The 14,568-nt window shown below is 52.6% G+C and overlaps 1 protein-coding gene across 9 annotated transcripts in view; it reads right to left on the minus strand.

Moving 5' to 3' along the window:
• The window catches only part of ANKRD24 (ankyrin repeat domain 24), a 42,829-nt gene that overhangs the window by 1,365 nt on the left and 26,896 nt on the right, over nt 1-14,568 (minus strand). For all 9 annotated transcript variants that reach the window (XM_032252233.1, XM_032252230.1, XM_032252227.1 and 6 more), the window contains 9 exons: nt 14,254-14,334; nt 14,021-14,128; nt 11,973-12,011; nt 11,788-11,886; nt 8,370-8,442; nt 8,015-8,133; nt 6,284-7,867; nt 1,931-2,098; nt 469-594 (listed from right to left, as the gene is read on the minus strand). In XM_032252233.1, the coding sequence (XP_032108124.1) occupies nt 469-594; nt 1,931-2,098; nt 6,284-7,867; nt 8,015-8,133; nt 8,370-8,442; nt 11,788-11,886; nt 11,973-12,011; nt 14,021-14,128; nt 14,254-14,334 (2,397 nt within the window). The remainder of the gene's footprint in view (nt 1-468; nt 595-1,930; nt 2,099-6,283; nt 7,868-8,014; nt 8,134-8,369; nt 8,443-11,787; nt 11,887-11,972; nt 12,012-14,020; nt 14,129-14,253; nt 14,335-14,568) is intronic.

A 14,568-nucleotide genomic window follows, 5' to 3' on the forward strand; every position in this document is an offset into this window, starting at 1 on the left:
AAAAAAAAAAAAAAAAAAAAAAAAAAAAAAAGCAGGCAGTGGGGCACAGTGGCTCATGCCTGTAATCCCAGCACTTTGAGAGGCTGGGGAGAGCCCAGGAGTTCGAGACCTGGCCAACATGGCAAAACCCCATCTCTACTAAAAATACAAAAATTAGCCCAGTGTGGTAGTGTGTGTGTGTGCCTGTAATTCTAGTTACACAGGACACTAAGGCAGGAGAATTGCTTGAACCGGGAAGGCGAAGGCTGCAGAGGCTGCAGTGAGCCAAGATATTCCCACCGCACTCCAGCCTGGGTGAGGGAGTGAGACCCTGTCTCAAAAAAAAAATAAAGGAAATATTTCCTGGTCACACTGGGCACGTGACGTGTGCTCCACCTGCTTACCCCAGCCTCCTCCTGGGATTCCCACCAGTGCCGAGCTGGTCAGTAGATGTTTATGTGGACTACTCTCCCCCAGCCCGGCACTTACCTGCAGCTGCTGCTGTAAACCCTTCACCTGGTCACGGAGAGCCTCCACCTCGGGGGTGGCCAGGGCGGCCGGCTGCTCCTTCAAGGCCTCCTTAAGACTGAAGACTTCTTTGGAGAGTTCTGTGATCTGAGGGTGGGGGGGTTGTCAGCGGTCACCCTCAGCCCAGGGCTGGGGGCTGGGGACCTCTCTGAAGCCGCAGGAAGAGGCCAGGGAGGAAGGCTTTCAAGGGAAGGTCCCACCCCTGGGGTTACCAAACTTTGGTCCAAGGGTCATGCCTGGCCCACAGCCTGTTTTCTTTTTTTCTTTTTATTTTTTTAAATAGAGATGGGGTTTCTCCATGTTGGTCAGGCTGGTCTTGAACCCCCTACCTCAGGTGATGCACCCACCTCGGCCTACCAAAGTGCTGGGATTACAGGCGTGAGTCACCATATCTCTTAAAGCTTTAGTTAGCTCATCTGGAAAATGGGGACGAAAATCCTTTCTGAAACCAGGTGTGGCGGCTCACACCTGTGTTCCTACTATTTTGGGAGGCTGAGGCAGGCAGATCGCTTGAGCTCAGGAGTTTGAGACCAACCTGGGCAATATGACGAAACACTGTCTCTTAGAAACAAAAACAAAAACAAACAAAGAACAGGCTAGGTGTGATGGCTGACGCCTGTAATTCCAGCACTTTGGGAGATGGAGTCACCTCAGGTTGGGAGTTCGAGACCAGCCTGACCAACATGATGAAACCCTGTCTTTACTAAAAATATAAAAATTAGTTGGGCATGGTAGTGCACTCCTGTAATCCCAGCTACTTGGGAGGCCGAGGCAGAAGAATCACTTGAACCCGGGAGGCGAGGTTGCAGTGAGCCGAGATCATGCCACTGCACTCCAGCCTGGGTGACAAAGTGAGACTCTATCTCAAAAAAAAAAAAAAAAGAAAAAAGAAGTGGCCAGGTGCAGTGGCTTACACCTGTAATCCCAGCACTTTGGGAGGCCAAGGTGGGGGAATCACAAATTCAGGAGTTCAAGACCAGCCTGGCCAACATGGAGTAACCGCGCCCCCGCCACCGTCTCTACTAAAAATACAAAATTAGCCGGGCATGGTGGCCCATGCTTGTAACCCCAACTACAGGGGAGGCAGAGGTTGCAGGAGCTGAGATCACGCCATTGCACTCCAGCCTGGTTAACAAGAGTTGACTCCATCTAAAGAGTGATCCAGCCTGGGTGACAGAATGAGACTCTGTCTCAAATAAACAAATAAAGGTCACTGTAGTTATAATTAGCTGGAACAGCAGCCTGTGTGTGTCTGATTTGTCAGGGGCTGAAACCAGATCCCCTGCCGTTTCTGAGCCTCACTTTCCCTTCTGGAAAATGGGTTGATTTCCCAAGACCCTTGCAGCGGGGATCTTTGTAGATTGCCCCCAACCTTGGCTGAGTGAATGCCTCCTGGACTGAGTGTGGGAGAGGGGGCACCCACCTTCTTGTCCTTCTCCTTGGCCTTGTCCAGGGCCTCCTGGGCCCGGCTCTGGGCCTGGCGTGCTCTTTCCGCCTCGGCCCGCAGCCCCCGTAGCTGCTGCTCTGCTGTGGCCAGCTGCGCCTCAGCCGCATGTCGCTCGCTCTTCATGAACAGGGCCTCACGCTGCACCTGTGGCCCAAGCCCCCGTGTGACTCTCAGGACACCCAACAATGCTGGATCCCAGAAGGCTTATGACCCTTCTACTTTGTTCTTTTGTTTTTGGATTCGTTTTTTTTTTTTTTTTTTTTTTTTTTTGAGACGGAGTTTCACTCTTGTTACCCAGGCTGGAGTGCAATGGCGCGATCTCGGCTCACCGCACCCTCCGCCTCCTGGGTTCAGGCAATTCTCCTGCCTCAGCCTCCTGAGTAGCTGGGATTACAGGCACGCGCCACCATGCCCAGCTAATTTTTTGTATTTTTAGTAGAGACGGGGTTTCACCATGTTGACCAGGATGGTCTTGATCTCTTGACCTCGTGATCCACCCGCCTCGGCCTCCCAAAGTGCTGGGATTACAGGCTTGAGCCACCGCGCCCGGCTGGATTCGTTTTTTAAGGCAGGTTCTTGCTCTGTTGTTCTGATGTGATCATGGCTCACTGTAGCCTCAACCTCCCAGGCTCAAACGATCCTCCCACCTCAGCCTCCCAGGTAGCTGGGACCACAGGTGCATGCCCGGCTAATGTTTTCTTTCTTTCTTTATTTTTTTTTTTTTTTTTTTTTTCTTTTTTGAGACTGAGTCTCGCTCTGTTGCCCAGGCTGGAAGCAGTGGCACAGTCTTGGCTCATTGCAACCTCCTCTTCCCAGGTTCAAGCGATTCTCCTGCCTCAGCCTCCTGAGTAAGTGGGAGTATAGGGACGTGCATGATGCCTGTCCAATTTTTGTATTTTTAGTAGAGACGGGGTTTCCCCATGTTGGCCAGGCTGGTCTTGAACTCCTGACCTCAGGTGATCTGCCTGCGTAAGCCTCCCAAAGTGCTGGGATTACAGGCATGAGCCACCATGCCTGGCCCATTTTCTTGCATTTTTGGTAGAGATGAGGTTTTGCCATGTTGCCCATGCTGGTTTCGAACTCCTCGGCTGATGTGATCTGCCCGCCTTGGCTTCTCAAATTGCTGGGATCACAGGTGTGAACCACTGCACCTGGCCTGATTTCATTCTTTTTAATCCAGGGGACTCTGATGCTGTGGTTTTGGTTTTTGTTTTCTTTTGTTTTGGAGTCTCACTCTGTTGCCAGGCTGCAGTCCCATGACACCATCTTGGCTCACTGCAACCTCCGCCTCCCCGGTTCAAGTCAATCTCCTGCCTTACCCTCTTGAGTAGCTGTGATTTGAGGTATGTGCCACCACACTCAGCTGATTTTTTGTATTTTTAGTAGAGATGGGGTTTCGCCATGATGGCCATGGCTTCCCAGAGGGCTGGAATTACAGGTTTGAGTCCCTGCATCTGGCCTTGTTTTTGTTTTCTTACCCCAGGGAATATTTTTTATCACTGATGAGGGACCTTGTGAAATTAAATCAGAGGTGGGCCAGGCACAGTGACTCATGCCTGTAATCCCAGCACTTTGGGAGGCTGAAGTGGGCGGATCACTTGAGGTCAGGAGATCGAGACCATCTGGCCAATATGATAAAACCCCGTCTCTACTAAAAATGCAAAAATTAGCTGGGAGTGGTGGTGCACGTCTGTAGTCCCAGCTACTCGGGAGGCTGAGGCAGAAGAATCGCTTGAACCCAGGAGGCGGAGGTTGCAGTGAGCCGAGATTATATCACTGCACTCCAGCCTGGCAAAAGAGTAAGACTCCGTCTCAAAAAAAAAAAAAAAAAAAAGAATCTTAAATCAGAAGTGGTGGCTGGCACCTGTAATTTCAGCAACTTGCACTCCAGCCTGGGTAAGAGAATGAGATCCCCATCTCTAAAAATAAATAAATAAAAATCAAATAAACAAAACAAGATCCAAAATCTCTGCTCAGTGGGTGTGTAGTGGCCCACACCTGTAATCCCAACACTTTGGGAGTTCAAGGTGGGAGACTGTTTAAAGCCAGGACTTTGAAACCAGCCAGCCTGGGCAACAAAGCAAGACCCCACCTCTACAAATTAAAAATTAAAAAATTAGTTGGAAGCCAGGTACAGTGGCTCGTGCCTGTAATCCCAGCACTCTGGGAGGCCGAGGTGGGTGGATCACCTGAGTTCAGGAGTTTGAGACCAGCCTGGCCAACATAGTGAAACTCTGTCTCTACTAAAAATACAAAAAATTAGCTGGGTGTGGTGGCACGCGTCTGTAATCCCACCTACTTGGGAGGCTGAGGCAGGAGCATCACTTGAACCTAGCAGGCAGAGGTTGCAGTAAGCCAAGATTTCACCATTCCACTACCAGCCTGGGCAACAAGAGCCAAACTCTGTCACAAGGAAAAAAAAATTTGTTGGGTATGGTGGCACGTGCCTGTAGTCCCAGCTACTTGGGAGGCTGAGGTGGGAGGATCACTTGAGCCTAGGAGTTTGAGGCTACAGGGAGCTATGATCTGGCCTGGGTAACAAAGCAATACTCCATCTCTAAAAGAAAAGATATCCCTACTCATAACATCCTCCTTGCGGAATGATCGAAAGTCTAAAAATGATCATAAAAGGATTTTTACAAGATCAAAATAATCAGCTGGAAAAAACTGCAGGGTCAAAATGACCACCAGAGAAAACAACATTAGGTAAAAACAACAGGGCAAACAAACACCCAGTTGACTGCTTACAAAAACATTGTGATCATTGACCCCTGCCCTCACACCATAGACACAAGCTACAGACCAGTTGCAGACGTAATTGTGAAACTAAGAGAATAATGATGCTAGAATAAAACCTACAAGAACATCTTCATGACCTTGAGATGGAGAAAGGTTTTATAAACAGACCCTGAAAAGCAATAGCCAGGCTGGGCGCGGTGGCTCACGCCTGTAATCCCAGCACTTTGGGAGGCCGAGGCGGGTGGATCACGAGGTCAAGAGATCGAGACCATCCTGGTCAACATGGTGAAACCCCGTCTCTACTAAAAATACAAAAAGCTAGCTGGGCATGGTGGCGTGTGCCTGTAATCCCAGCTACTCAGGAGGCTGAGGCAGGAGAATTGCCTGAACCCAGGAGGCGGAGGGTGCGGTGAGCCGAGATCACGCCATTGCACTCCATCCTGGGTAACAAGAGTGAAACTCTGTCTCAGGAAAAAAAAAAAAAAAAAGCAATAGCCATTTAAAAAAAAAAAAAAGATGTGGTCAAAAGGGCCAAAGAGTGTCTAAATAAATAAATAAAACATAGGTTGGGCACAGTGGTTCACACCTGTAATCCCAACACTTTGGGAGGCGGAGGCAGACAGATCACTTGAGCTCAGGAGTTTGAGACCAGCCTAGGCAACATGGCAAAACCCTGTCTTTACAAAAAAATAAAAAGTTAGACGGACATGCTGGTGCACACCTGTGGTGCTAGCTATTTAGGAGGCTGAGGTGGGAGGATTGCTTGAGCCCAGGAGGTGGAGCTTGCAGTGAGTTATGATTGTGCCACTGCACTCCAGCCTGGGTGACAGAGCCAGACCCTGTGTGAAAAAAAAAGAAAGAAAAGGAAAGGAAAAGGGAAAGGGGAGGGGAAGGGGGGAAAGGAAAAGGGAGGGAAAAAGAAAGAAGGAGGGGAGGAAGGGAGGGAGGGAGGGAGGGAAGAAAAAGAGAAAGGAAGAGAGAAAAGAAAGAAAGAGAAAGAAACAAAGAGAGGAAGAAAGAGTGAGAAAAAAGAAATTAAGAAAGAGAGAGATGAGTGAGTCAAGGTACTTTAAAACACAGGAGAAAAAAAATAAAGATTTAAAATTTTTTTTGAAAGAAAGAAAGAGAAAACACAAGTGTAAAATCTCAAGAGGTCAGGATGGCTGCAGGGTCAATTGTCTGTTCAAGGCCAGGGCAGTGGCTGATGCCTGTAATCCCATCACTTTGGGAGGCTAAGGTGAATCACCTGAGGTCAGGAGTTCAAGACCAGCCTGGCCAACATAGTGAAATCCCATCTCTATTAAAAATACAAAAGTTAGCTGGGCACGAAGGCAGGCGCCTGTAATTCCAGCTACTTGGGAGGCTGATGCAGGAGAATCACTTGAACCCAGGAGACGGAGGTTGCAGTGGGCTTAGATCGCACCACTGCACTCCGCCTGGGTGAAAGAGTGAGACTGTCTCAAAACTTTTTTTTTTTTTTTTTTAAAAAAAAAAAAAAGAAAGTTCAAGTAAGACTGATGGGGTCAAAACTCCCCAGGGCTGTGTAAAACAGGCCACTGTGGGGGTGGGGTGGGGGCCGGCCCTGCTCACCTGGAAGACTTCGGCACTGGTCTTCTCATGCCGCCGTCCCAGCTCCTCCAGCTGCCCCTCCAGCTGGGCCACGTTGGCCTGCAGGGCGCCCACGATGCGCTCGTGCTCCGAGAGTGCCACGCTGCACACACGCTCGCGCTCCAGCTCTGCGCGCAGCCGGGCGGCCTCCTTGCCAGTAGCCACCACCTCCTGCTCCAGACTGGCTGCCCGGCCGCGCAGCTCCAGGGCTTCCTCCTGCAGCCGGCGGTGCTCAGAGGCTGGCACCACAGACTGGCGGAGGGCTTCGGAGGCCTCCCGCAGCTCTGCCAGCCCCTGCCGCGCCTCCTCGCAGGCCGACGCCAGCTCAGCCACCCGGGCCTCGGCCGCATCCCGGGCCCGGCCCAGCTCTGCGGCCGCCGAGCGCTGCTGCTCCCCGGTGGCCCTGGCCGTGGCCAGCTGCTCACGCAGCACCTCCAGCTCCCGGCTCTGCTCCAGCCGCGCCTCCTCCCGCTGCGCCAGCTCCGCCCGCAGGCCCCGGGCATCCTCCTCCGCCAGCAGCCGGCTGGCCCGAGCCTCATCCAGGCTAGCCGAGGCCGCCTCCAGCTCCCGCAGACGGGAGTCCCGCTCTCGGAGGTCCTCCCGGGCCTGTTCCAGGGCCGCCCGTAGCTGTGCGGTGTCGACGCCGCAGCCGCCGCCGCCGCCACCGCCCCCGCTACCGCCCCCGCCGCCCTCGGCCTCACGGACACGCTCTCGCAGCCGGCCTGCCTCAGCCTCCGCGGCCTCACACTTCCCAAGGGCCACCTCCAGCTCAGCGGCTGCCTCCCGCTCCCGCTGCCGGAGTGCCTCCTCCAGGCCACGAATCCTGGTCTCCAGCTCGATTTGAAGCTTTTCCGAGGCCTCTGCGGCACCAGGATGTAAGACGGGTCCAGCAGAGATCCCTGGATTTTCCAAACCTGTGGCATGGACTCCTGTGGCCTCCATCTCTGTGGCCCTAGAGCTGGTGGCTTCCATGTTTGTGGTCCCAGTGACTGGGGGCTCTGCTTGTCCAGCACCCACTTCGTAGGCTGGCACTTCTGCTTCCTCTGCTTTTGTTTTTGTGGCCACCACTCCCGTGGCCTCTGTGCCTGTGGCCTCAGCTCCTGTGGGCTTAATTTCTATATTTGATGCCTCTTTTACAGTCTCCATGTCTCTGACGTCAGCCCCCGTGGGTTTCGACTCTGTGGCCTCAGCTCCCCTGTCCTCAGTGCCTGTGGATGCAGCTTCCATAGTCCTGGCTTCCATTGTTTCATCTCCTGCAGACTCCTCATCTGTGGTCTCAGCTCCATTAAGTTTGGTTTCTGGAACCAATGAGCCATTTAGCTCCATGTGGGTTGGCCCGTTTTTGGTGGCAGTGGCTCCAGCACCCTCATTTTCCCCACAGGCTGCCCCCTCTTCTCTGGGAAACTTCAGTGTCTCCTGTTGCCTCAGTGCCTGCAAGGCCTCAGCGTGCTGCCTGCGCAGCTGGTCAAACTCGGCCCGGAGAGAGTCGTAGAGGGCAAGAGGGATGACCTCAGCCAGACCTTCCACCTCCATCTGTGTCTCGTCCTTCTCAAAATTCTCCAGGATCTGGGGAGTGGGGTGGGGGGCAGGAGTCCAGTAGGGGTTGATGTCACCATGGGGATACAGGGTGGACTTGCCACCTTCCCTGCCCACCCTGACCTCAGGGAACCAGCCCCAGGCCCTCAGATCTGTCCCCAGCCTCACTTTCCCCACCTGGACCTTCTCCATCAGTTCCTGGTTCTGTCTGGTGAGTGCAACCACCTGCTCCTGCAGTGAGGCCAAGTGTTCCTGGGCTGATGGGCTGAGCTGCCTGGACAGCAGCGCCTCGGCCCCTGGAGGGGGACACAGAGTCAGGCCCCAGGGGACCAGGCCACAGGAGACAGGAGCTGTGGGGCTAGAGTGTTGGATCAGGGTCCCCAGGGCAGGCTCAGGCAAGTGGAATTTTAAAAACGGATGAGTACAAACCTCCCCCACAGCTTCAAACTCCCCCACACCTGGAGGTCCAGGCCTCGACTCCCAGGGCCCCAGGGATAAGGTGGGCGGGAGTGCGTGGGGAGGTGGGGCTCACCTGGAAAGTCAGGCAGCTCACCCTCCTCATCCTGCAGGGTGGCCACATCATAGCTGGTATTCTCCCGCTCGTTCTGGGGGTAGGGAGCAGAGTCCAGCTCGGGTGTCTGCTCTTAGCCCCTGTGTGTCCCCACCAAGACACAAGTTATGTCCCCCATGAGCACCAGATGGCTGCATTTGGCCCATAGGACTCAGTGAGCACCTTCTATGTCCTTTGCCACCCCCGTTTTTGCTTTTTTTTGGAGCCAGGGTATTACTCTGTCAGCAAGGCTGGAATGCAGTGGTGTGATCATAGCTCATGGCAGCCTCCAGGTCCTGGGCTCAAGTGATCCTCCCACCTCAGCCTCCCAAGCAGCTGGGACTACAGGTGTGCAACATCACGCCTGGCTAATTTTTAATTTTTTTTTTTTTTGAGACGGAGTTTCACTCATGTTACCCAGGCTGCAGTGCAATGGCGCGATCTCGGCTCACCGCAACCTCCGCCTCCTGGGTTCAGGCAATTCTCCTGCCTCAGCCTCCTGAGTAGCTGGGATTACAGGCACGCACCACCATGCCCAGCTAATTTTTTGTATTTTTAGTAGAGACGGGGTTTCACCATGTTGACCAGGATGGTCTCGATCTCTTGACCTCGTGATCCACCCGCCTTGGCCTCCCAAAGTGCTGGGATTACAGGCTTGAGCCACCGCGCCCGGCCTTTTTTTTTTTTTTTTTTTTACAGAGATGAGGTCTCACCACATTGACCAGACTGGTCTCCGACTCCTGGGTTCAAGCAATCCTCCTGCCTCAGCCCCCCAAAGTGTTGGGATGACAGGCGTAAGCCACTGTGCGTGGCCCATTTTTTTTTCCCAGGCTGTGGTGCTGTGGCACAATCTCTGCTCACTGCAACCTCTGCCTCCCAGGTTCAAGTGATTCTCCCTTTTCAACCTCCTGAGTAGCTAGGATTACAGGCATGCACCACCACACCCACCTACTTTTTGTATTTTTAGTAGAGACGGGGCTTCACCATGTTGGCCAGGCTGGTCTGAAACTCCTGACCTCAGGTGATCTGCCCACCTCGGCCTCCCAAAGTGCTGGGATTACAGGCATGAGCCACCAGGCCTGGCCCCACTTTGTAACTAGGTTGTTTTTTGAGATATTGAGTTGTATTAATTCCTTACATATTTTGGGTATTAACGCCTTAACAGACGCATGGTGTATGCCAGCATCCTCCAGCTTCCTGGTCTATGTGCCACGGGCATTTCCTTCTTGGGTGAGGGGACCTTGGAGCAGGCTGTGGTTACCTGTGTGTGTGTGTGTCTGCGTGAGAGTAGACACTGACTCTATCCATTTGCCATGCAAACAGCTGGCTGGAAGTGTGTGTTTGTGACTATAGGTGTGGGCATAGTGTTGTGGGCTCCTTCCTGTGAGTATGTGTGATTACACACTTAAGTGTTTGTTTGTTGATTCTTTTGAGACAGAGTCTCGCTCTGTTGCCCAGGCTGGAGTACAGTGGTACAATCTCGGCTCACTGCAACCTCTGCCTCCCAGGTTCAAGCGATTATCCTGACTCAACCTCCCAAGTAGCAGGGATTGCAGACGCCTGCCACCATACCTGGCTAATTTTTGTATTTTTAGTAGAGATTGGGTTTCCACATGATGGCCAGGCTGGTCTTGAGCTTTTGACTTCAGAGGATCTGCCCGTTTTGGGCTCCCACAGTGCTGGGTTACAGGTGGGAGCCACCGTGCCTGGCCTTGTGCTTGAGCTGTAGTCTGGCGTGTGTGTGGTTGTGTTTTCTTTCTTTCTTTCTTTCTTTCTTTCTTTTTAAACCTGGTTATCCAGTTTCTGTGGAAACGGTCGTGTTTTCAATGCATCTGTAGATTTGTGTGATTGTGTATATGACTGTCTATATGTATATATGTTTGCATAATTATGTGTTTTCAGAAATACTGGTGGTGCACGGTGGCTTATGCCTATAATCCCAGCACTTTGGGAAATGGAGGTGGGAGGATCACTTGAGGCCAGGAGTTTGAGACCAGACTGGGCAATGTAGTGAGACCACATCTCTCCAAAAAGAAAAAAAAGTAGCCAGGTGTGGTGGCACACCCCTGTGGTCCCCGCTACTCAGAAGGCTGAGGTGGGAGGATCACTTGAGCCCGGAGAAGTCAAGGCTGGAGTGAGTCATGATGCTGCCGCTGCATTCCAGCCTGGACAACAGAACAAGACCCTACCTCAAAAAAGAAAAGGAAAAGAAAAACTTGTTGCTCATGTATGCATTTGTGGGTGTGTTGTCTGTGCATGTGGCTGCATGGGAAGGGCTCATGTGCGTGCGTGTGTGCGATGACGCATTCTCGCATGTGTTTCCTGCGTCTCTGTGAACTGTGTCCGCGGGTGTGCTCGCTGTTATCCATGCTCCGTCATGTGCATGGAGAGTGGTCATCCATCCCTGAGTGTGTGCGTGTGCTTGGAGAAATGGCCTTTCTGGGACTGGGCGCGGTGGCTCATGCCTGTCATCCCAGCACTTTGGGAGGCTGAGGCAGGCAAATCACCTGAGGTCAGTTCAAGACCAGCCCAGCCAACAGGGTGAAACCCTGTTTCTACTAAAAATATAAAAATTAGCCGGGCATGGTGGTGCGTGCCTGTAATCCCAGCTACTGGGGAGGCTGAGACAGGCAGGAGAATTGCTTGAACCAGGGGGGCAGAGGTGGCAGTGAGCTGAGATCGCACCACTGCACCCTAGCCTGGGCAACAAGAGTGAAAGTCTGGGATAACATGGGAGAAATGCCAGATGTAGGTGACGGGGGGATGGACGCGGCAAACCACACTGCCATGTGTGTACCTATGCAACAATCCTGAGTGATCTGCACATTAACTCCTGAACCTAAAGTACAAAAAAAAAATGAAACTCCATCCCCTGCCCCCCAAAAATACAAAAATTAGGTGTATGTGTTGACAGGCACTTGTAGTCCCAGCTACTAGGAGGCAGAGGCAGGAGAATCGCTGGAACGTGGAAGGCAGAGGTTGCCGTGAGTCGAGATCGTGTCATTGCACTCCAGCCTGGGTGACAGAGAGAGACTCTGAGGAAAGAGAAAGAGTGAGAGAGAGAGAGAGAGAGAGGAGAAAGAAAGAGAAAGAAGAGGGAGGGAAGGAGGGGAACGGAAGGAAGGAAGGGAGAGAGAAAGAATGAGAGAGAGAGAAAAAAAAAGAAAGAAAAGGGAGGAAAGGAAGGAGAGAAAGGAGGTAAGGAATGACCTTTCTGTCTGTGCACATTTGTAAGTGCGCATGGGTGCATGTGACATGGCTTTGTGAGTACACGTCTGGTGAGTGTGTCTGCATGTGTGTAAGGCTGTGCGTGCACTGATATGGCTGTCTTGTTGCTGCTGCAGGAGAGACGCTTCCCCACCTGGCCCCAGCCCAGCCCCAACTCCGTCACTGCTCCTACCTCCAGCAGGGACAGCCGGCTCTGCAAACTCTCCACCTCCCGTCCCAGGCTCTCCTTCTCCTCCTGTCTCTCTGCCAGTAGCTGCTGCAGCTCTTGCACCTGGGAGCAGCAGTGGAGGCTCAGCTGCCTCTGGGAGGAAAGGGTGGGCAGCGGGAGGGCCAGCTCCACCCCACCTTCCGGCCTACCTGTCTCTCCAGGCTGTGCAGGGAGCTGGCCTCTGGGGACTGACGGGAGAAGCAAGGACAGGGGGTTGGATCTGGGCAGGGGATCTCCCTGCCCCACCTCCTGCTTCGTAGCCTCCATTCCATGCACATTCACTCACTCCATGTGCAACTATTGAGCACCTTCTGCATTCTGCCTGCTCACTCAGGACTATTTATTGAGTGCCTGCTGTGTACCAGGCACCAATCAGCCTGCTCAGTCATAACTAAGTATTTGCTAAGTATATAGCACTTGCTATATATTGGGCACCATTCATTCCTATTTATTAAGTGCCTATTTTGTGCCAGCTATTGTTCTGATCTTTCGCTCAGTATTTACTGAGCACCTACTGTGTGTCAGCATGCACCATTCTGACCAGTCATTCATTTCTAAGTATTTATTGAGTGCCTGCTGTGTGCTGGTATGTACCATTCTGGTCATTCATTACTAAGTACTTTTTAATCGCCTGCTGTATGACAAGCACTGTTCCATTCATTCATTCAACAAGTCTGTTGTTTCGTTGTTGCTGAGACAGTCTTGCTCTGTCGCCCAGGCTGGAGTGCAGTGGTATGATCTTGGCTCACTGCAACCTCTGCCTCCCAGGTTCAAGCAATTCTCCTGCCTCAGCCTTCCAAGTAGCTGGGATTACAGGTGCCTGCCACCACGTCCAGCTAATTTTTTTTTGTATTTTTAGTAGAGACGGGGTTTCACCATGTTGGCCAGGCTGGTTTTGAACTCCTGACCTCAAGTGATCCGCCCACCTTGGCCTCTCAAAGTGCTGGAATTATAGGCATGAGCCACCGCACCCAGCTAGAAAGTTTCTACTGAGTGCCTCTTATGGGGCAGATCCTGGTTTTCGCCATTCATTCATGTATTTGTACATTCATTCATTCACTCACTTGAATATTCATTCACTCAATAAATATTGATGACACCCACCATTGTAACCCAGGCACCATCAGCCATGCCTGCCCTGGCAGGCTCAGTCAAATTCAGGGACACACATAAAATAGATGCATGCCCAATAGCAGTAAGTGCTGCAAATGGAAATAAAGAGGCCAGTCACGGTGGCTCACACCTGTAATCCCAGGACTTTAGGAGGCCGAGGTGGGTGGATCCCCTAAGGTCAGGAGTTTGAGACCAGCCTGGCCAATGTGGTGAAACCCCATCTCTGCTAAAAATACAAAATTAGCCGGGCATGGTGGCAGGCTCCTGTAATCCCAGCTACTTGAGAGGCTGAGGCAGGAGACTCGCTTGAACCTGGCAGGAAGAGGTTGCAGTGAGCTGAGATCACACCATTGCACTCCATCCTGGGCAACAAGAGCATGACTCTCAAAAAAAAAGAAAAAAAAAAACCAACCCAAAAAAAAAAAACCAAAACACCCAGCTGTGGTGACTCACACCTGTAATCCCAGCATGTTGGGAGACCAAGGCAGGTGGATCACAAGGTCCGGAGTTCGAGACCAACCTGACCAACATAGTGAAACCCTGTCTCTACTAAAAATACAAAAATTAGCCGGGCATGGTGGTATAAGCCCTTCATCCCAGCTACTTGGGAGGCTGAGGCAGGAGAATCGTTTGAACCTGGGAGGCGGAGGTTGCAGTGAGCCGAGATCACGCCATTGCATTCCAGCCTGGGCAACAAGAGCGAAACTCCGTCTCAAAAAATGAAGAAATATAATAAAATAAATAAAGCGAACTAGCGAGTTGGGGAGGGGTTTACAGTTTTAAAGAAAGTGGGTATGGGAGGTTCTTTGGCAAGAGGCCTATTACATGAAGTAGGTGAGGGGAAAGAGCTGTGGGGACATCTGAGGCAACAGCATTCCAGGCAGAGGACACAGCCCGTGCAAAGGCCCTGGGGCAGGACCACGCCTGGAGTTAAGGAACAGTGAGGAGGCCTGGGTGGCTGCAGCAGAGTGGGGAGGGAGAGAGAGGGAGGAGGGAAGGAGGACGGAAAGTAAAGGGCATCTTCATGTATGCATTCACCCCACCCAGGCTTGGCCCCATGCCCGAATCTCCTCAGCCTCCTAACCTCCTGCTGCCTCCGTTCCTTGTGCTGTTCCAGGCCCCGGATCTTCTGCAGGAGGCGGCCCCTCTCCTGTCGCAGCCTCACGATCTCCTCATAGGCATCTTGGTCATCCTGCTCCCCTCCCCGCCCACTATCTTTAGACAGGGCCTAGGGCTGCCCCATCCCAGGTCTGAGTCGAGCTCCTCCCCACGCCCAAGGCTTCCCACTCCTACTCCCAAGCCCAGAGCGTCTCTCACCGGCACGGGGATGCTGGCGGGAGGTGGAGGCGCCTTCCGTTTCTTGGGGGCCCCCTGCTTTCCATGGCTGGACATAGAATTCTGGGAAGGGAGGGGGGAGAAGGTGAAGGAGGTGGATTGGGGGGCCATGCCAGCCTCCCCTGCAATAAACCAACCCAGCCAGCCCCAGCCATGCCCTGACTTCCATGAATGCTGACCCGGTCCCTGCCTCCTCCCTCTTCCTTATTCCAGCATAAACGCAGACAAGACCACCGCGCTGTAAGTTCCCGATCTTACTCTTCACTCTCTGCCTCAGTTCCTTTCCCAGCCAGACCA

Source organism: Sapajus apella, unplaced genomic scaffold, assembly GCF_009761245.1.
Source record: "Sapajus apella isolate SASKATOON/1434 unplaced genomic scaffold, GSC_monkey_1.0 scaffold77, whole genome shotgun sequence".
NCBI lineage: Eukaryota > Metazoa > Chordata > Mammalia > Primates > Cebidae > Sapajus > Sapajus apella.